This window comes from Microtus oregoni, unplaced genomic scaffold (genome assembly GCF_018167655.1).
Source record: "Microtus oregoni isolate MIOR12 unplaced genomic scaffold, Mior012 000011F_ref0000422, whole genome shotgun sequence".
Classification (NCBI taxonomy): domain Eukaryota; kingdom Metazoa; phylum Chordata; class Mammalia; order Rodentia; family Cricetidae; genus Microtus; species Microtus oregoni.
This window is the reverse complement of record NW_024543070.1, coordinates 12,592,014-12,619,499: the sequence shown is the minus strand read 5'-3', so window position 1 is coordinate 12,619,499 and position 27,486 is coordinate 12,592,014. Positions and strand designations below refer to the sequence as shown.

At 42.5% G+C, this 27,486-nt stretch overlaps 1 protein-coding gene across 8 annotated transcripts in view; it reads right to left on the bottom strand.

Moving 5' to 3' along the window:
* LOC121453544 (PRELI domain-containing protein 2) overlaps positions 1-27,486 on the bottom strand; it is a 72,016-nt gene that overhangs the window by 28,096 nt on the left and 16,434 nt on the right. For 4 of the 8 annotated variants that reach the window (XM_041660410.1, XM_041660412.1, XM_041660413.1 and 1 more), the window contains exons 3-5: positions 26,912-26,985; positions 24,533-24,693; positions 4,215-4,320 (exon numbers count right to left, since the gene is read on the bottom strand). In XM_041660410.1, coding sequence (XP_041516344.1) covers positions 4,215-4,320; positions 24,533-24,693; positions 26,912-26,985 — 341 coding nt within the window. Of the gene's footprint in view, positions 1-4,214; positions 4,321-24,532; positions 24,694-26,347; positions 26,383-26,910; positions 26,986-27,486 lie in introns of all 8 variants that reach the window. The other 4 variants (XR_005975024.1, XR_005975025.1, XR_005975026.1 and 1 more) reach the window with 2 other exon arrangements.

Below are 27,486 nucleotides of genomic sequence, written 5' to 3'. Positions count from 1 at the left end.
AGAATTCACTTTTCTCCTCTTTGCATGGGCTTGGACGATAATATGGGCGACAACAATCTTGCCATGCATTGTTCTTTTTTTAGCCAGTTTGTCTCTGCGGTTAGGGACGACTACAAATGCCGAGGAATGCAGAGTTCTCATTATACAGTCCCACAGACGTGCTCCTTCTTTTAGTTTGTGAAATACATTTTCGATGTGTGATAAAATAATTTGTTATCTCAACCACTCTCGTGGAAGGCGCCGTTATTAGTGCCATCGTTATTCTCATCACGCTGATCAGAAAGCTGAAGCAGAAGTGGAATTCAACAGCGTGTGAAATATTTGCTACAGAGACAACTGTGAGCAAGTCAAACTATTTGAACATGCTTTTAAAAGTCTGGCTTGGGCATGCTATATCTAAAAATCTGAACATGTGAACATGTCACTTTAGGATGTGAGGTTGTTAGTTTGATTTTTTTTTTGAAAAGTCCTGTTTTAAAATGGATAATAACTCCCTACTGTCAAAAAAGATTTAGTCTAACACATGTGATCTAAAAGGACATTTGAAAAACCCAGGTTAGGGTGGGTTTGGTGCTGCACACTTTTTTTTTAATCCCAGCACTACAGGTGGAACTCTGTAAATTCAAGGTCAACCTGGTCCACATAGTGAGTTCCGAGATAGTCAGGGCTATGTAGGAAAAAAGAAAAGACCTGGCTATATCTGGCTGCATGACTTTTTTTTTTTCAAACTCACTCTATTGGTTATTTATTGCTGTGTAACAAATTACCCCAACTTGGCACATGAAAACAACATGAACCTCTGATTCTGTGTGCCAATGAGCTGTGCTCAGATTCAACTACACATCTGTGTGATGCCCCTCAAACTGAGGAACATGCCATGTCTCTAGTGCTCACTGGCTGAGAACAATTCTAAGCACATACACCTTCTCCCCAACACGCACATGGCTTAGGTGCAGAGATTATAGGTGGGCCCGTAAGAGTCAGAGACCAAGAGTCCACTCTGGGGTCAGACAAGGTTTGGATCACACTCCAATTGTCCCACTTTCTAATTTAGTAACCTTGAGAAAACTGTTCTGCCTCTTGGGACCTCAGTTTCCCTGTACAAATGAAAGGAGAACAGCAGCTCCCATCTCGCTGAGCTGCTCAGGGAAGCAGACAAGGGCACGCATGTGAGGCCCAGGGCATGTCATCTACAACTGTCATGCTCACAAGCTGCTGACTAGTCCCCTCCTTAGTCTCAGAGTGCCGAGCCTAAGCCCAAAGCCAGACTTCATCCATCCCCAGCATTGGCAGATGTTAACCATTGTCTGCCATGCTATCCACCCTCAGCCACAGGTCCCCAAACTGAAGCTGCACAAGGCGGCCTCCATCCTGTGAGTTATGCCTCATTTCTGTGTGTCTCCAGCACTCTCCCCGACGTCCAGCACACAGCTCATCAAAAGACGCTTGTAGAGTTGAATAAAGCTTCAAATGTAGTGATGTGCACTATATATGCTCACGCGGCTTGGGAGATGTGTAATGATAACAAGAAAGCAGGACAGAGAAACATGTGGTTGTGATGTTCCTAACACTTAGAAGCAAAGGGAACATGTGTTTATATGTGACCTGAGGATTTCAATGTTAAAATCCTCATAGTGTTCACTCATATTTCTAGGAATGCATAAAATCCCTCTTTGGCGGATGAACAAACTTGGGCAGAGGGACTGCTGCCAGGTCACAAAAGTGATGGGGGTGTGCACAGCAGCCTGCCTATGTACAACCTGTCCTACCGCAGGGGCATGCCTGGGGCTTGGCACCCAAGGGAAATCAATAACATTTATAACCATTCCATCTAATCCAAGAAGAAGGCAGCTTCCGACTGGTATGTGAAAGTCAGCGTGTGTGTCCATAAGGGCCCCAATTGTAGCCTGCACTAGATTAGAAAAGAAAAAGGGAAAAAATGCAATTGAACAAGCCCCTGGAGGCCCAGAAAAACAAGTAACCTCACCTACAGCTTCATATCGACAGACTGAGTTTAATTTACAAACATAGATAGAAAGTTTGAGTGTCTAATTTTGCTTTTATGAGAGGTAAATAATAGCTGTCAGGTCCCACTTTTGACACCACTGAACAGCCTCAAGGATAAAGCCCAAAACTGAAAATGCAGCCACCTAAAAACCACACATCCACTTGGGCAGAAACCAGTTATGCCAACTCAGCGGGGAGGTTTACTAGGAAGGCAGGCTCGTCCTACAAAACAGCATCACATGAGTAAGATGTGAAAGATACTTAAGTATGGATGTCTTCTAAAATCAAAAAGCTAATTAAACTTAGCTTCTTCAGAAAGCAAAGTTGGAAAAGCTAGCGGGTAAAATGCATTCTCTTATTTCTGAACATAATCAAGAACAATAAAGGGTTAATCGGTTTGAAACATTCGTCACCTGGTTTAGTTGGTTTTGCTCCTGTGAATATTCAGAAGAAGTCAACCATGCTCCCCTCTGTGTTTTACTTTGTGCCCATTCACTTCCACATACACATACGAGGCCCTGTCCAGAGCATCACAGGCTAGGGAGGAATCAGGACCAAGACTAAAAGCTGGGTCTGAAGAGAAGGCTCAGTGAGTATTTGCTCTGCAAGCATGAGAACCTGAGTTCAGATACCAGCATCCACATAAAAAGCTGGCCACACACACACAAAAACATACATGTACATACATGCGCACACATGCATACTCCCTCACCTGTGACCTAAACTTGGTAGGGGTGGAAGACAGGAGGATGGCTGGGTCTTGCTGACCAGCACTTAAGCTTCAGGTTCAGTGAAAGAAAGAGGAAGACACCTAACATCCTCTTTTGGGGGGCATGGAAGGTAAAGAAGGGAGAGATTAAAGGAAGATGATGACAAAGCACTCGCTCTCTCTCTCTCTGTGTTTCTCTCTCTCTCTCTCTCTCTCTCTCTCTCTCTCTCTCTCTCTCTCTCCCCCAGTAGGGTACAGAGTACAGAGTCTACTGAGAACATGGTAGGAAATATTTTCCCGCAAGCCCTTTATCTGAGAAGTGACCTCAGCCCTGGTCTCCATGCCCATGGCAGAGAAGAGGATCCTGTTTGGACAGCCGCCATTCAACTGTACAAGTGCTGTTTGACCTGTTTGCAAACAAGGGCCTCTCCTTCCAGAAACATTAGAAAAGGAAGAAATAGACAGTCATTTGGCTGACAGAGAGAGAGAGAGAGAGAGATGCAGTCAGTCTTTCCATTGGCTAGAACTGTATTCAACATAGACACCTGGACAGTGGAGATTCACAGCCCACTAAACTATATATATATACATATATATATATGTATCAGGATCCATATATGATTAACAACTATTAACAGGTTCAGATTGATGACAGGTAAAATACAAAGTCACTCAGGTGAATGGACAACATGTTTTTGTCTAAAGCAAGGCAAGCCACAACATCCAGGATGAATACAGCCTGATGTGTGTTTTCACAGGGACCATCGGATAGAATTTTATTTTATTTTACAAATGACTCTGTGTAGTCAGTCTAATAATAAGAAACCTCAACTCAACATTTAAATATTATCTCTCCCAAAAGGGGCTCCATCCTTTTGATGAATAGACTTGTGTGCTAAACAATTATACTTAATTATTATTATTACGGCTTTTCTAATAGAGGATTTAATAGATGAACAAGGAGTCAACTCAGTCAGAGACACAGTGATAAAATTAATTTTCTCACCAGGGGCATTACTTTGAGATTGCAATTTTGTAGATAGGAGTCTGGTGGTGTTATTTTTCTTTTACTTTATTTTCTTTTTTTTTTTTTTAATAAATGCACACATTGTGCTCTAGCAGAAAAACAAGCACAATAATGTCTCCATGAGGAAAAGTGACATTAGACCTAGGAGTTCAATGACTTCCTTCCAGCCTATGCTAAACCAGTCTGGATCCATGACAGAACACCGCCCCCCAGCCAGGCCAATAACACATGCTTAATCTCAACAGCCTAGGTCAGCACTCCTTAGAATGTATTCAGACTGACTTAACCTGGTTAAACTTTGGACTTAAATAGCAATTATTAAGAGAAATTTTGTGGGTACATTTATTCATTAACTCCCCTTTTTTATCATATCTGTTCATGACATTCTTCTACTGTGTCCTATTCAATACCCAACTGATTTCTCCATGTTTTCTTAAAATTAATATGAGTTCAAAGTTGAACCAAGCTTACCTTCTGGGCTCCCTGTCTTAAGAATGCACTAGCGAAAGTTTCCAAAATACAGTTGAGAAACCCAGCCCCCGTGATTGAGATTCTGCCTCTTTGAATAAACTCTGTCCTGGGGGAAAAAAGGAAAGAAAAGAGTTATAAAACACACACACACAATTCATCTCTATGGTTATCTGCATAAAATAAAATAAAGCAAGCCTTGAGGGTAAGAGGGACATTCATTGGGAAGAAGATGCCCTTACAGTGGGAGAGGGAAAGGGAAGGGTTGTGGGGCATCGATATAATCACAATACATCTTTTACTCTCAATTGTCAAAAACACTCATCTTTCATATCACTTTGCATTTGGATATGTAATTATAGACACTTTCAGCAGCACAATTACCATTTATAATTAACACAAAATAATATCCATAAAAATTGAGTAATTACCTGTTAAAACAAAAGATTCTATTTAAGGTTGACCTAACTATGGTACAGTTTATACAGAATAAACAGCAATCACTTCAATGAAAGAATATTCACTTCATGATACATGAAGCTACTGACACCAAGCTAAACTGATAGTTTCCAATTGCCTTCCAAACACTTACTTCCTACAGCCATAGATTAGTGCAGCTCTCATCCCCTACCAAAGAAATGTCTGCAGGAGAAGGAGGCTACCGCAAAGAACAACTGGCAAGGTGTAGAGAACCCAAAGTTTGGAGTTTCCATCGTACATGGAACATCAATAATACAAGCCCTGTCCCAAGGCCTGGGAAATACCCAAGAAGATGGGCAGAAAGATTGCCAGAGCAGAGGACAGGCAGGACTGTTGTCCTCTGGACATAGTGAAGATTTGCACCCGTGAACCCTCAACAGTAAGGACTGCCTACACAAAACCTACAGCAGCCCACACCAGTTGGCATTCCAGCACGGGCCAGGCCAGAAAGGGCTCATTAGGCCCCACCCCTACCAGCACTAGTTGACAAGCTAGTGGCAATGCACAGCTTCTGAGAAAGAAATCAGTTTTCTTCATGGACAAGCCCCGTGACAGGTTGTCCATGCCTAAGTGGCCAGTCACACACCCAATTGCATATGGGCAACACTAATTGGACACAGTAGGGTGTGTGTGTGTGTGTGTGTGTATGTGTGTGTACACACACAATTATGATGACAATATGAAGTTGAAAGAGAAAGAGAGAAGTGAGAGGAGTTGGTAGTGAATTATATCAAAATTATAATGTATTTGTGTATAAAATTAAAAACCAAAAAAAAATTAAAAAATTAAGAAATGATCACTCTTTGCGGGAGGGGTGCTATTTTTATTGTGTATATATATATATATATATATATATATATATATATATTTCTCTGCTCCCCTCCTTTCATCTCTCCTCCCCTTCTATCCATTCCCATGTTCACAATTTACTCAAGAGACCTTGTTTTTTTCTACTTCCCATGTAGATTAGATCCACACATGTCTCTCTTACGGTACTCATTGTTGTCTAGGTTCTTTGGGATTGTGATTTGTTTGCTTTATGTCTAAAAGCCAGTTATGAGTGATATTTGTCTTTCTGGGTCTGGGTTACCTCACTCAATTTGATGTTTTCTGGATTCATCCATTTCCCAACAAATTTCAAGATGTCATTGTTTTTCTGCTGTGTAGTACTCCACTGTGTAAATATACCACATTTTTCTTATCCATTCTTTGATCGAGGAGCACTTAGTTTGTTTTCAGGTTCTGGCTATGACAAACAATGCTGCTATGAACATAGTTGAGCATATGTCTTTGTGGTATGATTGAGCATCCTTTGGGTATATACCCAAAAAAGTGGTATTGATGGGTCTTGAGGAAAGTGTTTCCTAATTTTGTAAGAAATCACCATATTGATATCCAAAGCAGCTGCACCAGTTTGCACTCCCACCAGTAATGGAGGACTGTTCCATTTACCCCACATCCTCGCAAGCGTAAGTTTTCATCAGTGTTTTTGATATTGGCCATTCTGACAGGTGTAAGATGGAATCTCAGAGTTGTTTTGATTTGAATTTCTCTGATGGCTAAGGATGTTGAGCATTTTCTTAAGTGTCTTTAAGTCATTTTAGATTCCTCTGTTGAGAGTTCTCTGTTTAGATCTGTACCACATTTTTTATTGGACTATTTGTTCTTTTGATGACCAATTTCTTGAGTTCTTTGTATATTTTGGAGATCAGACCTCTGTCTGATGTGGGGTTAGTGAAGATCTTTTCCCATTCTGTAAGCTGCTGTTTTGTCTTGTTGACTGTGTCCTTAGTTTTACAGAAGCGTCTCAGTTTCAGGAGGTCCCATTTATTAATTGTTTCTCTCAGTCTGACTATTGGGCAAGGCCAGTTCAGGCACTCTCTCCTCTACTGCCCAAGGTTGAATTGTGTTTCTTGTATGCAGCAGAAGAATCAATTTTGTTTTCGTATCTAATCTGTTTAGCCTGTACCTTTTTATAGGTGAGTTGAGTCCATTTATATTAAGTGAAATTAATGGCCAGTTATTGCTAGTTCCTGTTATTTTTGTTTTCGTTGTTGGTAATGACATTGTGTGTGGTTTTTCCTTCTTTGGGAATTGCTGGTGTGAGATCATCTATTGTCTGTATTTTTGTGGATGTAGCCAACTTCCTTGGGTTGGAGTTTTCCTTCTAGTACTTTGTGTAGGGCTGGGTTTGTGGCTAGGTATTGATTAAATGGTTTTGTCATGGAATATCTTCTTGTCCATCTATGGTGATTGATGGATATAGTAGTCTGGACAGGCATTCATGGTCTCTTAATGTCTGCATAATGCTTGACCAGGACCTTCTGACTTTCATTGTTTCCATTGAGAAGTCAGGTGTAATTCTGATAGGTCTGCATTATATGTTACTTGGCCTTTTCCTTTGCAGCTCTTAATATTCTTCCTTTATTTTGCATGTTTAGTGTTTTGACTATTATGTGGTCAGGGTATTTTTTTTTGATCCAGTCTATTTGGTATTCTGTAAGCTTCTTGTACCTTCATGTGCATATATTTCTTTAGGTTAGAAAAGTTTTCTTCTATGATTTTGTTGATTATATTTTCTGTGCGTTTGAGTTGGACTTCTTCTCCTTCTTCTATCTCTATCATTCTTAGGTTTGGTCTTTTCATGGTGTTCCATATTTCCTGGATATTTTGTGTTAAGCTTTTGTTAGATTTAATGTTTCCTTTGACAGATAAGTCTATTTCCTCTATTGTATCTTCAGCACTTGAGATTCTCTCTTCTATCTCTCGTATTCTGCTGTTTATGCTGGCATTTGTGGTTCCTGATCATTTTCTCATAATTTCCATTTCTATAATTCCCTTGCTTTGTATTTTCTTTATGGTCTTTATTTCAGTTTTCAAGTCTTGAATGTTTCTTTCATCTGTTTTATTGCTCTTTCTTGGTTTTTTTTTTTTAAAGAGAGTTATTGATTTTCTCCAATTTTTTGTTTGTCTTTTCCTCCATTTCTTTGAGGGAATTTTTCATTTCCTCTTTACGGGCCTCAAATGTTCTCCTAAAATTATTTTTTAGGTCATTTTTTTCTACTTCATCTATATTTGGTTGTTAAGTCTTGCTGGGATAGGGACACTAATTTTTATTGGTATCACGTTGCTCTTTGTGGTGTTGAGTGTGCTCTTACCTTGTCTACTCATCTTTTTCTCTGATTGGTGTAGTTGGGGTTGTGTCTCTGGTGATCAGTCTTCCAGGTGCCAGTGGATCCAAGGATCAGACGGTTTCTCCTTGTACTGCAGTCAGGGCCACAGTTCCAGTCACCCTGGAGGTCACTCAGTGTCCCGGATGTGCGCAGAACTCCTGGGGGTTGCTCTGCAATCCCAGGGGTTGTTCAGGCCTGCTCCCATGGGGGTTGCTTGCTTGGAGTTGCTCCTGCTGAGGTCGCTGCCTTGAGCCTGCTCCAGCTGAAGTCACTGGCTCAGGCCTGTTCCCACAGATGTCCCTGGCTTGGCGTGCTCCCATAAGGTCCCTGGTTTGACGAGGTCAAACTTTTTTTTTTTTTGGTGTGTTACCATTTCTACCATTTTAATGAGCAAAGTTTTTCCAGTATTAATTATCTCCATATCATAAAACAGAGATTTGGGTTATACTTGAGAATGATATAAGATGGCTAAACAAGAAGACTCTAGCTCAAACCTCCCCCCCCCAGAAAGACAGTGATTTAACACAAATGTACAAACAAAATTACCTTCATGAGACCTCCTGAAACCAATTAAGAGGTGGCATACACCCAAGTGAGGGCAGAGCCAAGAATAGTCACATCAAAGCAAGTCAAGTGCGCTGTTTTCACTCACTGCAGTAGTGAAACTTTTCTGTTGCTACAACAGAATTCCTAACATAGCAGCTGCAGGAAGGAGAGGCTCCTACTGTGTATGGGTGTTGGTGTTTGTTTGTGGAATTGGGTGTCATGGAACCCAGGCTGGCCTCAAAGTCTGTGAGGTAGGGACTGACTGGCCTTGAAGTTCCAATCTCCTGTCTCCAGCTCCCAAGTGCTGAGGTATAGGCACACACACACACACACAGACTCTCTCTCTCTCTCTCTCTCTCTCTCTCTCTCTCTCTCTCTCTCTCTCACACACACACACACACACACACACACTATGCCTCGCTGGAAGAGAGGTCCCAGTTCATGGGCTCTAATCTGTAATGCTGGGATTAACATATATAGTGTAATGCTGCCTGGCCAGCTCACATCCATGCCATTGGGAGACTACTTGCTCATATCTCAGTGGATTCACAACAAAGAAAGAAAATTCCAGGCACTCAGCTGGCTTTATTCTTTTTCCCCCTTTTCTCTAATCCAGAACCTCAGCCCAGGGGATAGAGCCATCCACGTTCAGTACAGATTTTCCCCAGAAGAGCTCAATCCAGTCTGGAAAAGTTTTTACAGACACACTCAAACCTGGGCCTCACTATTGCCCTGGTGTTCTTAGTCCATCTAAATCAGCCATCAAACTCCAGATAGCTCCCTCCCACCTGGCACAGTGGGGCAGAATGGGGAGAAAACTACAAAGGCATGTTTCTCCCAGAAAGGAGATAAATGTGCATCCATACTGTGACTTTAGCAGGTCTTGCCTAGAGACATGGCTCCAGGGAAGATTAACTTTGTATTTGGATGCTTGCTGGTCACTGGGAACTAAAGCCAACACAGAAGGCTGCTATTTAGCCCTTAAGGGTCTGCGGTACCACTGACAGATCACCAGCAGAAATGAGAGATTACAGGCTTGGCTTGATGAGAGGGCAGACTTCTGCATCTGGGATATCCCCTACACAATCCCAGAGAGACTTAGAAAAAGTCTGAATATCTGCACACTCTCAGGCCGGGACAGTTGGGGAGGCGCTTCTGTGCAAAGCCAGCCCATGACAAATGGAAGATGTGGTAATTGTTTCATAGCGTCAAATATTTGAAAGATCACAGGACACATTTGTGCTTGCTGTGGGACAATGGTCTTGTACCCCATAAAGGTTTATCAGTTGTACTGGTTTAATAAAATGCTGATTGGCCAGTAGCCAGGCAGGAAGTATAGGCAGGGAGACCAGAACAGGAGATTTCTGGAAAGAGGAAAGGCTGAGTCTGCAGTCATCACCCAGATGCAGAGGAAGCAAGATGAGACTGCCTCACTGATAAAAGGTACCAAGCCATGTGGCTGATACAGACAAGAATTATAGGTTAATGAAGGATGTAAGAGTTAATAAGAAGCCTGAGCCAATAGGCCAACCAATTTATAATTAACATAGGCCTCTGTATGTTTCTTTGGGACTGGATGGCTTGCAGGACTGGGTAGGACAGAAACCTCTGTCAACATGTGCTCGTGCACACACGTGCACGCGCACGCACACACACACACACAGAGGAAAATAGCCTAGTCATAGACCCAAACAAATTTCTAGAAACTCGCCCTATGAGTTACCTAAAAAAATGAATTTGAAGTAATTATTTTTAAAATGTTCAGGGCTGGAGAGATGGCTCAGTGGTTAAGAGCATTGCCTGCTCTTCCAAAGGTCCTGAGTTCAATTCCCAGCAACCACATGGTGGCTCACAACCATCTGTAATAAGGTCTGGTGCCCTCTTCTGGCCTGCAGGCATACACACAGACAAAACATCGTATACATAATAAATAAATATTTTTTTAAAAACAATTAACCCAAAAAAATCAGACAACTGAATGAATTCAGGAAATTAGAGCATGAAGAAGATAAAAATATCAACAAAGACAAACTACTTAAAAGCATAAAGCAACAGTAGCAAGGAATTTGGAGACAGGCTGTTCAAAAAAGGAAAATGAATGAAGAAACACAACGAGAACTTTTGAGACCTGCGGATGTTGTCAGGTGGACCCACTCACACACTATAGAGTCTTAAAGAAGAAATCAACAAGAACAGAGAAGAGAGAGTATATAAAGCAATAATGGACCAAACCTCCCAAATTTAAAAGGAAAGGAAATATGCCTACAAATTCAAAATCTCAACAAACTCCAGCTAGGAGACATCTAGAGAGATCTACACCAGACACATCACACAGTATCAAAAATCACCCCAAGAATGCTGAAGCACCAAGAGAAAAGTAGCCTGTCATACACACGGAGCTTCTGGGAGGTCTGCAGTGGGTTTTCTCTTTCTTAATCAGAAACTTTGCAGGCTCGGGGGAATTGGGTTAACATATTCAGCATGCCAAAAGAAGAAATATAAACCAAGAACTCAGTAAAATACATTCCAGAAACGAAAAGGAAATTAAGACTTCTATCTATTCAGAAGCTGAATGCATGCACCCCTACTAGAGACTTGAGCTATAGTTAACCTGGCCTAATTTATTTGTTGAAACCACCGACTGCATGGTTAGTATATATTATATATTAGAAATCCTATATAATCATGAATGTATATAACATATTTACATATATTTGTAATATATGTTATAGATTATGTATCGTATATGATTACATATCTACATTACATATCCTATATAATTACAAATAAATATGACATATGAGTATACGTATATACATTTGTTATTATATATGCTATGTAATATATAGCATATGAGATATTCATACATAGATATATAGATATATACCTATTGCAGAGCTAGTAAAATGACCCAGTGGATAAGAGTGTTTCCTGGCAAGCATGAGGACCAGAGTTCAAATCCCTGGGGAAAAAAAAAAAAAAACCTAGGTGTGACCAAAGCTATGGTGGAGACAGGAGAATCAGCAAGAGTTGATGGTGGCTAGCCGAGCTCCTGGGTCAGTAAGAGGTCCTGTCTGAAGGAAACAGAGCAAAGAGAGATTGAGCAGACACACAGATGCCCATATCCTTACACACACAGATATACATACACATCACACACGTATACCATACATGTGCATACTACACCCAAAATGGGAAGCCTTGAATTTCGGTTTTATAAAAATAAAACATTCCTTTGAAAAATGTCAGCAGTGCTAAGAAACATTTCCAATTAAGGCCCCTGCTAACTTTGGACTCGGCCTTCACTTCAAATCTCTTAAATCAACACTTAATTTTCCTTTCCCCACACCATACTGAGAATGAGAAGCTCTTCCAGGACCTCTGTTTGACAGGAAACGCAAAGGAAGAAGGAGGTGAGTGGTAGCATCTGTGGATGGAGGATTCTAAAAGAGAAAACTCACAGGGGCCCAGGCACAAAGTGACCCATGATATCCGAGAAACCACACTGTCCTAGTTGGCTTTCTATTGTTGTGACTAACACCATGACCATAGGCAGATTGTGAAGGAAAGGGTGTATTTGGCTTATTCTTCCACATCACAGTCCATCACTGAGGAAAGTCAGGGCAGGAACTCAATGCAGGAATCTGGAGTCAGCAACTGAAGCAGAGACCACCAAGGAATGCTGCTCCCTGGATTCCTCACTTTCCTTTCCTATTCTAACCAGGACCACCAGTCCAAGGATGCTCTCACTTGCGGTAGGCTGGGCCCTCTACATTAATCCCTAATCAAGAAGCTGTCTCACACACTTGCTCACATCCCAGTCTGATGGAGGCATCTTCTCAGTTGCGATTCCTTCCTCTCAGATGACTCTATCTTATATCGAGGTGAGAAAAAAACTAACCAGGACACACACACGCATTATCTTAAAATCCCCAGACATGGCACAAGATTCATCAATCCCATAATAGTCTCAGGAGTGGCATGATGTGAGAAATAGAAATGGCAAGGGATGTGGACCCTGATTGAAAGGGGCCTTGGGTGTTGAAGTCAGATTTTATCCTGGAAGAGAGAGACCTTGCCCAGCACTGAGTAACTGACACAGACTAACAGCTGCTCGTGCACCACTGCTAGCCTTGCTGCCGCCACTCATGCCTGCAAACGACCCGTTGTACCATGTTTGCAGCACAGTTCTTACTCTTCATGAGCACGACCACAGTTGTTAGGAGAACTACTTATCTTTGCCATCCCCCTACTCAGCACAGAAATATTTTCTCCATTCTCCCTGCCTTCTGACATCTTATGGAGAGGAGAAACACCCAAATCTACTATGCATATGTTCCCATGTGTATACACACACATACAAACATGTACATACACATATATGTGTGTACCTATGAAGATGCATGTATACATGCACTCACACACAAAAAAAATTTAAAAAACCGCTGAAGTCAACAAGATGTGATTTTAGTCAATCTAGCTAGTATGGCTTTGTCTTTTCTGGTGCCCCCCCCCCCCAGTGATGAGTATTAATGCAAAGCAGGCAAGCTCTCCATCACTTAGAATCATCTCATGCACACACACTCTCCCTTGGATCTAACAGCAGTACCTACATTTAGATCAAGTCACAGCAGAAATCCAAACCTTCAGGCCTCCTCTCTCCCTCCCTCCCACCTCCCACCTTCCTCTTCCTGATCCTGATCCTACACACTGCACACACACACACACACACTGCACACACACACACACTGCACACACACACACACTGCACACACACACGCACACACACGCACACACACTGCACACACATTCACACACACACACGCACGCACACACGCACACACACACGCACACACACTGCACACACATTCACACACACGCACACACACACACGCACACACACACACGCACACACACGCACACACGCACACACACTGCACACACATTCACACACACACACACTGCACACACACACACACTGCACACACACGCACACACACACACTGCACACACACGCACACACACACGCACACACACACACACTACACACACACTGCACACACACGCACACACACGCACACACATTCACACACACACACGCACACACACGCACACACATTCACACACACACACGCACACACACACACACGCACACACACTGCACACACACACGCACACACACACGCACACACACGCACACACACGCACGCACACACACACGCACACACACGCACACACGCACACGCACACACGCACACACACACACACACACACACGAGTCACCCCACCAACCTGACACATACACCTCTGCCAAACCTGCTTCTTAGATTAAAGCTCATTTAAAATGTTTTCTTCGTGAAACTACGTTCTAGTGACACTAATCTCTCCTGTCTTTATTCGGGATTAGTCAGAGCTGACTTTTACAATGACTTTAATATTTAAAGATGAGAAGTTGAAGAGTCTCCCACTCTTTGGGAGGGATTAGTGCTTCAGTCCTCGAGCAAGTGGAGGTGAGGGATTAACCAGTCTGTCTCATATCATAGTCTAAGCAATAGCTCTTTCTGCCAATCTGAGCAGTGAGGCCTCAGAAAAGCATGCTCATGGACTATCCATAAGTTGGAGACCAGCAGGGCCGTGAAGAGGGTCCCATCCTCACCAGCCACAAGATGGGAGCTCATCCTACTATATTTTAAGACTATCAGAGAAGAAAACACTGCACCCTCTTAGTAACTGGGGGCACCACGGCACTTTCTTCTTGTGACCCAAGACCACCCCAAACGTCTCTTGTCAGCATAAGCTTCGGTTTAAATGCCTCTGACAAGCATAACTGGTTATGCAGCATGGTTTAACAACAGCTGTTTTCTTCTGTTTTGCATTAATTTAAAACAGGAAAGAATCAGGCCTGGGCAGAGAGTTCAACACGCAAACTGCTTGCTGCACCAGTGTGAGGACCTGAGTTCAGATCCCCAGCCCCTATGGAAAGCCAGATGTGGTAGATCATATCTGTAACCCAATGCATCTATGGTGAGATGGTATGAGGAAACAAGAGAATCCAGGACATGAGATAGCGATCCCAGTGTATGAAGTGGCAAATGAGAGATCCTTTCTCAAACAAGACATAAAGTGAAGAAGCCCAGCAACCAAGGACATCCTCTAACATTGGTGAGTCGGTCCCTAAAACACACATGTACACACACACACACACACACACACACACACACAAAGGAATGCACACACACATAATGCACACATGCACAAACACACTCAAGCACACAAGCTTTTAAAGAAAACAAAAAAGGGTGATGGAGAGAAGGCTCAGCACTTAAGAACACTGTCTGGTCTTCCGGAGAACCTGGCTTCGATTCCCAGCGCTTACATGGCAGCACACAGCCATCTGTAACGCCAGTCCCAGAGGTTGCAACGCTCTCTCCTGGCCTCCACCGGCAGGCATTGCATGGATGTGGTGCACAGACATAGATGCAGGCAAAATGCCCATACACAATAAACAAATAGTAAAAGAAGAAATAAAAAGAAGATGGGCAGACTGGCTGAGCTGTAACGCTAACCAACAGAATCTAGGAGCATTCAATTAGAGATGCTACTCATTTGTTATACTCTCCTGTGCTTAGCAAATCTTAGATGTGTTACTTTGACAATCACATAAAATTAACAGTAAAGCCATGATTGTCATTTCTATAGAAATAAGACATTCTGAATAGGTTCTGTGCAACCAAGAACCATTTTCAGCAAAGGTGCAGCTAGCATGGGCTAGCCCTTCGCTTAGTCACTCATGCATGGCTCTCCTTGCTCTATACTCCAAAAGGGTGGTGAAGTGTTAGCATGCAGGGAGATTCAGGTCTCCCTCCTGCTTCCTCTCTGTTAAACCTACAGATGACTGTATCACACTTACCTTACACACATTTTCACACTCTCTGTCACACTCAAAACTCTCTGTGGTGACATCGCACCCTAGACAAGGCATCTCGGAGGCTGATATACTTTGAAATTTTGTTTCGTTACATAAATATGAAGAAGCTGTAGTAAAGAGATGTTGAAGGGCTTAAAAAGGACAGAAGGGCCGATCCCCCACACAGATCTGTCCCCCACAACCTCACCAGCTTCCCCATACTCTGCCCCCACTTACTGATATGCGTCCAGGAGACCATCAACCAGTGATACAGTTCCGGCTAGCTCGTCAGTCTCTGCTGATGCTCAGTTTATGTCAGCTCACTCTCGGGCAGCGTGCCTTTCTCTCCTGTATTACTGCTCCCTGATTTTCTCACATCCCTTTCTACTCTTACACCCAAGGCAACAGCTGCTGTCTCTCCCTCAGGTCCTCGTCTCTAGAATGGAAATCCTCTACTCCACGCTACCCTAAATCAGTGTTCACTTCCTGCCCTACTGAGGTGGGGCAGATAAAGCCAGAATGTTCATATACTGACTTACATGTCATTAGCAGTCAAACATCTGACTTGAGAACAGCAAACATTTTTCTAAGTAGGAGTATCTCTTTTTTTCTCCATTACAATCTCAATTTCATTCATAGTAATTAGTATGTAGGAAAAAAAATCACTAAAATGCATTAGGAAGGGAAGGGAAGAGGGGAGGAAGAAAGGTGGGGAAGGGGACATATTTGTAGACTATTTTGTCGAGGAGATTGTCCATCTGCTAAAGTCAGCAGAGGGCAGACTTCACCAGCTGAGGCACAAACCACCACAACATGTGTGAACGAGACTGACTCACTTAGCCAGTTCCCAGGATCTGCATTAGTTTTTGTTCATACACAGACATCATTCAAAATATTGCACACCAGAATCACGAAAAAGAACACACAGTCCAAATCTAGACACTCTAAAAATTAACAGCAGTTTAAACAACCAAGACTCTTATTCTAACTAAGCTGTTTTTTCTTCTAAATTTGGGGAAATAAAAATCCAGGGCCCCTGAAGAGTATAACTAAAGCTCATTCTCTCTCCTTTTCCTCTTCCTCCTTCCCTCTCCTACCTCCTCTCCCCTCTCCCTTTCCTTTCTGGTTGTTGTGAAGCAAGAGGCTTTTCTCTGCCATGCCCTTCCTCCATGATGCTCACACCCTATCACAAGCCTAACTGAAAGCAACAGAACCAGACAGGTATGCCCCGGAATCTCTGAAATGGTGAGACAAAATAAATGGGGCCTCCGTGAAGTTGGGTGTTTTCTCTGATACGTTGTCACAGTGACAAAACAAAGCCCAGTTCTGATGATAATCAAGCTTCCAGGTTGATGAGCCTCCTGAGAGCCGAGGCATAGCTGAGTCACCATGTTCATCTTGATTGTCTTGGGACCTGTGGGTTCTGCACTACATCACTGCCCAACTGACAAAACACTATCATTTCAATACTCTAAGTATTTAATGTATTGTAGGTGCATAACTACCACACAAAAAAGAAGTGTCCTTATGGGGTGCTCCCTAGGAGCAGACAAGCCCGTACGTTTTCTCATGCATCAGACTCACTGACATCTCACGTCTTCACCCCTGCCCTTCATCAATCATTCCTCTCCCACATGTTCAAGGGGCTGCTGAGAGTTTCCTGTGCTCCTTCGTGAGATTTTTTTTTCCACTGGGAAATGTTTGCTGTTTTCTGGGGAAGAAGATTATCAACTTGTCACGCTGTACAAGATTAACGAGAACTTTGCAAAGTGGGGATGAAGTTCCAAAGGGGTGCTGGCTCTATATCTGCTTATCGGTAGTGCCACAGGACACCGGCTGGTTATCAAAGTTCCCACAGCTACTGTGCAGACTCACCTGGGGCCTCTATAGAACTAGACTCGCTGCAACACATCTGTACTTCTTAATTCCCCTCTGAACCTGGGAGGAAGACACAACTCCAAACCAACGGAAGATTTTAAAGAAAAATCAATGATGTTCACTGAGATATTTCAAAATCTTTCACTTGTGAGTGCCACAGAATGCCCTCCTGGCTAAAGCTCATTGTTTTCCTCTCAGTTATCCCCTCTCTTCACAATAAAACAGCTTACTCCCCTTTTCAAACACAGCGCCTTTTAAGAGCCACCCAGCATCAGAAGCCTTTCCTCACCAATAGTGACAATCGCTCACACTTGCTCCACGTTTGTACCCTACAAGAGCAGAGTGGTCCCACTCAGGAGCTTACTACATCCTGGTATCACTGGGGGGTGGGGGAGCTCAAGCCAACTTTTCCCAGAGCAAAGAGCACACAGGTGACCAAGAGCATCAAAGAGAGCTTCCCGTATCAGTGCACAAGACTCCTCTATCGACCCCGTCAGAGCTTCCCAAGTTCTACTTGCCCTCTGCCCAGTTCATCTCTTTCCCCTCCCTCCCGCCACTCCTAGTTTTCACCTGAATCCCATGAACATGAACCAGACATTGTCAAAGGGCCCGAAGCACCTTCTGTTTCTGTCTGTCATACACTGTGCTTGACTCTAGGGCACAGAAAACTATGACGTCAGTGCAAAACCCCCACAAGACAGGAAGTACAGGTAAGAAAACCAGAACAGACCCCGACAACGTGAACACAAGCATCAGAAGGCAAATGGGGTCCTTTACGAGGGCAGTCATTATGAACCCAAATGGGGCTCTAACCAGAATTGAGCTTGAGCAGAAGGGACACTGTGGCTCAGCTTGCTGTTAGTGGTGGTGAACCCTGCTAATCATTAGATGACCCTCTAGTGTCCTAGAAATCAAGGTCAATGTGAGTAGAGGGAGCTGTGTCTGCAGCTGCATACAGGGATACTCATTCACGCTACTAGGTAACAGCACCCTCAAGTCCTGCGGCACTAGGACCGAATCTTAGAAATAATTGCCAAGTAAGCGAGTAGAGCCCGAGGGTGTTAATTCTTGGGTAACCTTGAGTCTGGAAACCGATCAAAAAGGGCAGTGCCGGCGTTAAAACTCTCACGGAAGTCACACAACTGTCACATCTGTTGCTGAAACAAACATAAAAACTCCAGAGGAGGAAAGAGATAGATACGCAAACTGCCCAACAAGCATCTCTCGAAAGATGTTAATCATACTCTTTGTGATTTGTTGGATAATTACTTGAAACTTGGCACTTTTAGCCAAGAAATCTAAAGTTGAAACCTTCAAAGGTTACAGACCTATTTACTAGAATGAGTAATAGACACCTGGGAGCCTCTATAAAACTGTGAAACTAGGCTGCTCAACCCACTAATTTAGTCTGTTTGTAAAATTTCATTTGTACTTTCAACACCTTTTGTACTCTGTTCTAGGAGCGGTTTCGCTGAAATTCTTATAAAAATGAAACTTCACAGTTCTTGGCATATACTCAACTGAGCATTTTAAAGTCAAATGCGAGGTCTTACCCCATCAGAGCACAAGGATGGTGTGCTGGACACAGAAGAGTTCAGATACGAGCCCCTGAGGTGCCATACTGAGTGTAAAAGAATCATTGCCTCCCTCAGAAGCAATCACTCCACAAAGGAGAACCTCAGGATGCAGTTGAACTTGCCACCAAAATACATGCAGTGATGGGATGAGGAGCAGCAGACGGCAAAACCCCTCAAGAAGACATTTCCATCTAGAACTTCATTACTTAGGAAAGTGTCAATCACCAAAACCAAAGCTATTCTATACCTACCATGGTTTGCACAGTATAACAAAAGTCCTTCATAAAGGAAAAACGAGCAAATGAGTGTACTCAAAAATCAGTGGGTGCGCTCAAGGACCCATAGCAGCTGTGGGTCCAAACATTCCACCACGGGTAGGGGAGGGGCCCGTGAGGACCCACCCCTCCCAGAGGATCCACTGACAGAAAATGGGGACCAGACAAGGCAGCCACATTCCTCAGTGGTACGCTCACTGATTGCCCATCATATGCTATGCAAACATAACTTAATTTGGTGGCGTGCACACGCACGCATGCACACATACACACACTATGAAAGGGCAAGGGGACTCATTGGGAAGAATGGTTTCAGCAGGAAAGAAAGTAGAATGAGAGATGGCAACAGCGGGTGAACATGACCAAAATTCGTTATTATACATGCATGCAATTGTCAATAAATTGAATTTTTAAAAGGGCCAGAGAGATGTCTCAGCAGGTCAAATTACTATACTAGGCCTGACAGCCTAAGTTCAATGCCCAAGACCCACATAGTGGAAGGCGAGAGCTAATTCCTACCAGCTGTCCTCTGACCTCCACGTTCATGCCGTGGCTCAGGCACATATGCCTACAGATTAGAGACATCAAAAATATTTCATTACCAAATACGAGCCTAGAACTAATAAACGTATTTAAAGGGCAGGGGCTTTTATGGTTAGAATACCTCAGCATCACAGCCAAGCTGCTCTAGTTCTGAGGCCGCAAAGGGAAGGGCAAAAGATGGCAAGCTTACTCTACCTTCTTAGTCAAAACTGTAATGTCCGAATGGCAGCCACCAGCCACACATGGGGGCTGGCCCCTCAGAACAGTCATGGCAGACTTGAATAAAAGATGTTAGAGGTTCGTTAGAAATTTCTGCAAAATATTTCTTAACAATTATTCATACTAATTATATGTAAATATAATATTTTGGACATATCAAATCAAATATTACTAAATTTAAAGAAGAATCAGTTCAAACACAAATACTAAGAAATTGATAAGCCTATCTCAGAATGGAGGTTTTCAGAAGGCAGAAATCATCAATTTTTTTTCTTCTTCTAACAAATTTTAAACAGGGCACCACCACTGTCCATTTTCCAGGTCAATGCTCATTCCCACAAGAGATGACTTGAATTTTGTCCTGCTGTTATTTCGTTCACCTCCCTATTTTCTGGCTTGTTGTGAAGCGTCCTAAGGGCAAGAGGAACATCGGCCTGGAGTCCGAGCCCGGAGACTCTGACATTCACCCAAACACTCCCCATGGCATCCCGGACCTCCAAACACCAGTCTCTGTACAACAGAGAAGACAACAACGATATGGGGGATTGTCCATGCCAAATACAGAAAGCTCTGAATACTCTGCTTTCCTGGACTTAAATCTGGCTTTGGAAGTAAAATAGCAAGCTCTTAGTCCCATCACTCTTAAAGGGGAAGCACGCACTTCTGGGGAAGGTGTACAGAAATAACACGAAATGTAAACATGGAGCAGAGTCTTGCAGAATAATGGTAAATAGTTCCAAACTATTTTCATAATTTCTGTTTCTATATTTTGAACTATGCAAAATGAGGCCACAGCTCAGTGGTAGAGCATCTGCCTGGCTTACACAACTCCTCAATGGCACATTCATACTTATTCATTTTCTCTCCTTCCATATACACAAATATCCATACTATAAATTAGAATTGCATCATAAAAAATGTCTTACATCATAGATAACAGGTTGGGGCTGTAACTCAGTTGGTAAAGCGTTGACCTAACATACACCAAGTCCTGGGTTCCATCCCCAGCACCCTATACACCAGGCGTAGTAGTATAGGCCTGTAATCCTAGTACTTGGAAGTTAGAGGCACAATAGAAGTTCAAGGTCATCTTTCACTACATTATAAACTCAAGACCAGCCTTGGTAACATGAGACCCTGTCTTCAAAAAAGTAATTAAATACGTGATAAAATATGCAATTGCAGGGATTTTCATCACAGTACCGTAATAACTAAAAGTTCAGAAACCTAAGAGTCAAGTACAAATGGGCCAAGAATAGTAGTAGGCAAATAATTTGTAAAAAGTATATAAATAAGCATAAATTGATTGTTAGTTACCAGAGTGATAGTGATGTACCTTTTCCTCATAATCAGAATTATTATTTTCACATAAATTTAAAAAAACACAAAGTGAAAAGTTTTGTGGATTATCTTGGCAAATCATAATTTAACTGATAGAGACAGCTTCTAAGACTATCCAATAGCCCAAACATAATACTAAATTAACAAACACAGTGCTAAAATAGAGGATGAAATGAAAGACTTACTTTGCATGCAATTAGACAATGCCATTCTTTTACTATATCTACATACCAACAACAGAACTCTGTTCCCTGGTCTCAGCTTTAATCCCAGCCATCCACACCCTATGTCAGCTCTGGGCATCATCATAATAAAAAACTATGGATCCACCAATCTCTCTCTGATGTGACTGAGACACACTTCCTTACTCATCCAGGAGGCTGTTGAAACACCCTGGCTCCATTGATGTGTGACCAGAGCTGTGCGAGAAAGAATGATCTGGAGAAAGCCTGGGCCCTAAGAATGGCTTTTACACGGGGACAATTAGTTAATCTGAAGGTTTTATTACTTTCATTTTAAAACTAAATCTATAATAAAAATTTTCAAACCACACAGAACAGTAATAATAAAACACAGTAAATTATCTTCTAAAATCAAATTTTTCACCATAATGATTAGCATTAATATTTAGTGCTTATGATGTTTTACTTTTGTTCCAAAGTCTATCTTGGGGTGACAAAAAAAGATGACAGACACCAAAGAAGCTGAGGCAGGAGGATGGCTGGAGGGCAGGAGTAAATAGTGAGATGTTTGTCTCAAAAACAAAACAAGGAGACTGGAGAGAGGGTTCAGCTGTTAAGAAGCACTGGCTGCTCTTGCAGAGGACTGGGTTTGGTTCCCAACACCTACATAGTATCTCAGACACATCTATAACTCCACTTCCAGGGGATCCAGTGCCGCCTTCTGGCCTCTACAGGCACGAGACCCACACGTGGTACATATTAATACATGTAGGAAAAATGCCATATGCATAAAAATATATGAATTTTTTAAAATCTGTCTTCAAGAAATGATTGTTTCTCTTCCCATTATACTTATAAAAATTAAAATGTGTGTTAATTAACTACAGGCCACATGTTACAGGGAAATGGATTCTGCTGAGTGCTGTTGTGGAGTACAAACTTGTGTGTTAACACACTGGAAGACAACATGCCAGAATCTGTGTTACAGACCATAGGTCTATGTACCCCAGAATGTATATGTTGTCATTTTTATTTTACTGAATTGCACTGCATTGTATTTTTGGTGCTAGGGATAGAAGGCCTCATGTATGGGATACAAGCTGTGTACCACCCAGATGCCTCCAGCCTAGGTGTTGAAACCTTAACCCACCATGCGAAGGAGTTAGGTAGGACGCTGGGCCTTTGGGAAGTAAGTCAAGTTTACATGATTCCCTGAATGTAGAATTCTGCCATGGAATCTCTTCCATGGAGGAGGAGAGCAGATTACATGTTCTCCATTATCAGATTTAACAGAAGACAGGTATCTGAAAAGCCTCACCCACCCCACATCTGCCAAGGCCCAAAGAATGGACTTCCCATCCCCCAGGGCCATGAGAAATTCACAGGTCTTGCTGGAGCCATCAAGACTGTGGTATCTAATGACAACATCTCAAACTCAGATTTCCAAGAACTCAAACTATACCTGTCCTGAAAATCCGCACCACCACAGTGCCTTAAAACCAACCTACAAGGCATGCACCCTCTGGGGATCCCTGTAAACCTCATGGACACAGGGAACCACCAAGGTGAGGTAAAGAAGAAAACTTGGTTCAGCTCAACTTTGTTAGCCAGCACTGTTTCAAACTTCTGGAGTCTGACACGAGGCCAGGTTATTTTAGACAAATTTAAATCTAGTACAGTTTTAGCAAAAAGATTCCTGGTAACTATCATCCCAATTCCACGTGGACAATAAATCTTAAGATGTGACGACATAAAAACTCTTTTTTAAAATATGCATGACCTCTACCATGAAGATGGATTCTATTGCCTAAGGGCCTGGGATCTGGTATGGTCTCTGACCAAGATAGCATGGGAGTTAGCAGCTCCCCTACATGTGACAGCTCCCCCAATGATGGTTTCTATTGACTGAGAAGCAAAGCTAAAGATAAAGGTCTAGGGAGGGAGAGTCTGGGATAAGCATTCTGGGGGATTTGGGTGAGGTCTAACCTTACAGGTAGGCTACCAAAAGTCAGCAGGTTATTAACAAGATCCACTCCCAGTCTAGATGGACAACAGATATTCATTTACTCCATTGAGGAGACAACCCTGCCTGATTAACACTCCTGGTTTCTCCAGTGCTTATCTGTGACCCTCTACACACCATAGAATTCACCTACTGATTCAGGCAGATTTAGTCTACCTGCAGGGTTAACTATACATATTTGTCATAATTTGTCATATTTTTGCTATGTACAGTTCTGTCACTACTCAAAGAACTGGATGCTAGGGAAAGCAAATTTGATGGTTTATAGATAACCTTGCAACAAATACAACACTTAAATTCTCACTAAGAGAAACACTCACATAGCCTGTAGGAGTCATATTCAGAAGACATACAACTCCTGAATATGATATCCTCCTTTACAACAAAGAGAAACTCGATACCATCAGAGTGTCTACCATAGTGGCAGTGACAAAATACAGTTGAATGGCTTGCAGAGGGATAATCTAGCTGTACGTGTATCAGATAGGTAAAGCTCAGAAGCAGTCTAGTAAACATAAAAGATAAGTGTACAAAAACGTACATGACATAAAAATCATGTGTGTTAAAAAAGATATACAAACTAAGCAGGCTAGGTAAGTCTATGCCGAAACGCCTCTTTACGTCTGCTTGAGCTGACCAGTGCTAGACAGGCCCTAGGTAAAGCTCAGAAGCAGTCTAGTAAACATAAAAGATAAGTGTACAAAAACGTACATGACATAAAAATCATGTGTGTTAAAAAAGATATACAAACTAAGCAGGCTAGGTAAGTCTATGCCGAAACGCCTCTTTACGTCTGCTTGAGCTGACCAGTGCTAGACAGGCCCACTGATGGGTCAAGTGCATGATAACTTCAAGCAAAGTATTTTCCTTGTTTAAACTCTTGAATACCTAGATTGCCTTTAAAGGTCCAAAGGAATATTCAACAAATGGGTGATAGTCATTGCTTTTGGAGAGAGTAAGAAAATACCAGAATTTGGAGGGGCACTTGGACAAGAGTTGAGTTCTGTCATATTTCCTCCAAAAGAAAATAGATTCATCTATTAATGACATGACTAAAAATACAATGAAATACATGTGTATCAGACAGAAACTGTAAATACGAAATACAGAGAGAGAGAGAGAGAGAGAGAGAGAGAGAGAGAGAGAGAGAGCAAGTTCTAATCACAGGTGATCTTACCAATTTGGGTTTTCCACACTTTCCCGGAAGACAGACTCTTCCCTCATGGATGCATACTGTGTCCACGTGAGGCAGTGACTCCGGATAGCCATATTCCTCTTCTGAAGACTGAGCCACGATTCCTCTTCTAGTCGGATATCGGGTACCTTTAAAATACTCACCTGCCCAACAGAGAGAGGACAGCATTCTCAGTTTTGGAAGAGCAAGCTACATGAAGCCTGGAGCTGATCTCAGTCACAGCTAACAAACGGAACAAGCGGTCCTGATGGTTGCATGGTTCTTCAGTTACACCCCTCAGTCTCTGATAATCAAGCACACTGTGGCCTCACTACATGTTGCCCAGGACTTGCAAATGGCCCAGGACTCATGTAGGTCCCAAAAAAATTATCAGCTGCTTCTTGTCTTCTCTGGGGCAGGCCTTCTTGCGGTGATGGGTTCTCATCAGGCCCCTCCTACATGCGCCCATGCAGGGCCGTCTCAAGAGAAATGTTTCCTCGTTGTAATCTCTGTTCAGTCCCTAGAAATGGATGCTTTCCCAGGTGGAGAAGACAACAAAAGCTACAAAGGCAGAACTGTACAAGTTAAAGCCTTAAATTATTTAAAAATTGAGATACAAGACGAACTTGAATGCCTTTTTAAATAATAGATTCAAAGTGTGTATATAGGGCAAAGGCAGCTCTGAACTCTGGAAAAGCCAGTGATAATTTGCTGCTGAAGTGTAACACGGCTTCCCATCTGCAAGTCAAAAGGAGTTCATTTTCTTTGTGGTTCTAGCCTCTTTCCACTAAGGAAATAACAGTGATTTAACCCACGATGAGAAATGAATGGAAGCTGCCATTTTTCCTAGTATAAACACAGCAATTTAATTTGCACGCTCATCCGCGGGTGCCCAGATTCATTCCGGATCACACAGGGAATCTCTTCTGAGGTATTTTTTAAGTGCCTGTCAAGATGCTCTTGTTTTACCTACTAAAAGACCACCATCAAAAATCCTACATTGTGAATGAAGAGCTTCTTAGCTGTTTAAAGTACTGAGAATAAAAGAAAGTGCTCAGCCACAGATGGGCCATCCATACCAAACACCTCACAATTCAGGGAACATGTTGGAAGAGAGGAGAGAAAGAATGTAGGGGAAGAGCACTGTAGAAGGTCATCTGATGGACACACCATGGCTGCTGTGCATATGAACTCGCACCAGCTCTGCTTACCTGCATAAGACCTGCATGGGATCAAGCAAGTTAAAAACTCCAGCATAGATAGCATGGACAGGGGAGGGCTTAGCTGTGGAATATGGCAGTTGGTGGCTGCTAAAGGAGGGAGAGCCACTTTCTTTGGAGGGGTACCCATGCCCCAGTAGATAACTACAAACCCAAGCAGATATGGGCAACACTAACTGGACTCCATGATTTAAAATAGAGTAATATTAGAATAAAAATAGGGGAACGTGAAGCTGGGAGGGAGATTCTGAAGGAAATTGGAGGGGGAAGGGAGTAGATAAGATCAAGACATAAATATATATGTATAGTATATATACATACACACACACACACACACATATATATATATGTTCACATATATACATATGAAATTTTCAGACTAAAAACATTCTTTTTCACACTTCAACAGCTAGGCATGGTGGGACACACCTGTTACCTCAGTACTTAGATGGCTGAGGCAGGAGGATTATCTTCAGTTTGACACCATCCTGGGCTACACTCTAAGTTTCAGGCCCTCCTAGGCTATGGAGTAAGGCCCTCTCTCAAGAAGAAAAATCCATGTATGGTTCAAGCCATGCAAATGATGTTTTCAACTTACCTTTGTCCAACACAGAATCATCAGAGAGCTTAAGGGTTTCAAAGAGAGAGAACAATTTTCCGTCATGAACATTCCGGCATCAGTGCCCTTAGATCACAGAACTGCGCGTGGAAAGGCTTGCAAGGGGTACTAAGAAGACGATGCTCTCAGAAACAACTGCTGTGCCCAACAGTGCATTACAAGCAGAAGTGCGGACTCCCTCACTGAACATGGGACTAATACTTACAATCTTCTCACTTCTGATTGTTCTTACCTGTTGCTAGCCGTGGACAGACTAGAAAAGACAACGCTTCATTCAAAATGCCAAAAAGTACCCACAAAATAATCATCAAATCACCTCATATCCACAAAGGGCCCTTCACAGAACAGACAGAGATGAGACACTCCAGAGGCATCTGTCAACACTGCGATGGACATGGAAGAAATATTTTCCTTACAAAACCATGAGAGTGGACAGTGGGACATTCTGACACCCCCTTCGATCGGAAAATGCTGTCTTTTTCTACCACTATGAAAATTCCTCAGTTTTATACCCACTGTGATTAAACTCGGAAATGAATTTACCTTTCTTAAAATTTCTGGCACCACATTCTGGCAGATAGCAATCCTCTTTCTATAGATGAGTCCTGTTGATTCATCTGGAAGAAGCAAATTTCATAGCCAAAACATAATTAGGGAGAGACGTATTCTTATCTAAGAGTCCACAGAGCTTTTTAGCTCAACTTCAATTTTGAACATATAGAATTCTCATAGATAAGGCTTGACACGAAATGAAGTTTTCCAGGGGCTGGAGAGATGACTCGGTGGCTGAGAATGCTCACTGATCTTGTAAAGAGTAAACAAGCGTGGTTCCCAGCACCCACCTCAAGCAGCTCACAACTGCCTCTAACTCCACTTCCAAGGGATCCAACACAGCTGGGTTCCTCAGACACCTACACCCAGGCACAAGCTCACCACACAGAAACACCATGTAAAAATAAAAGAAATCTTTTTTTTTTTAAACATTCTGTTTTTCAGATCAGTTTTCTGAGCCCAATCACAAATGCTCGAGGAGTAGATGTAAAACAACAAGTCTGAACACACGGGCTAAATTCGAGACAGTGAATCACAAACGGGCTACCACCCTCGGCCATCGGTGC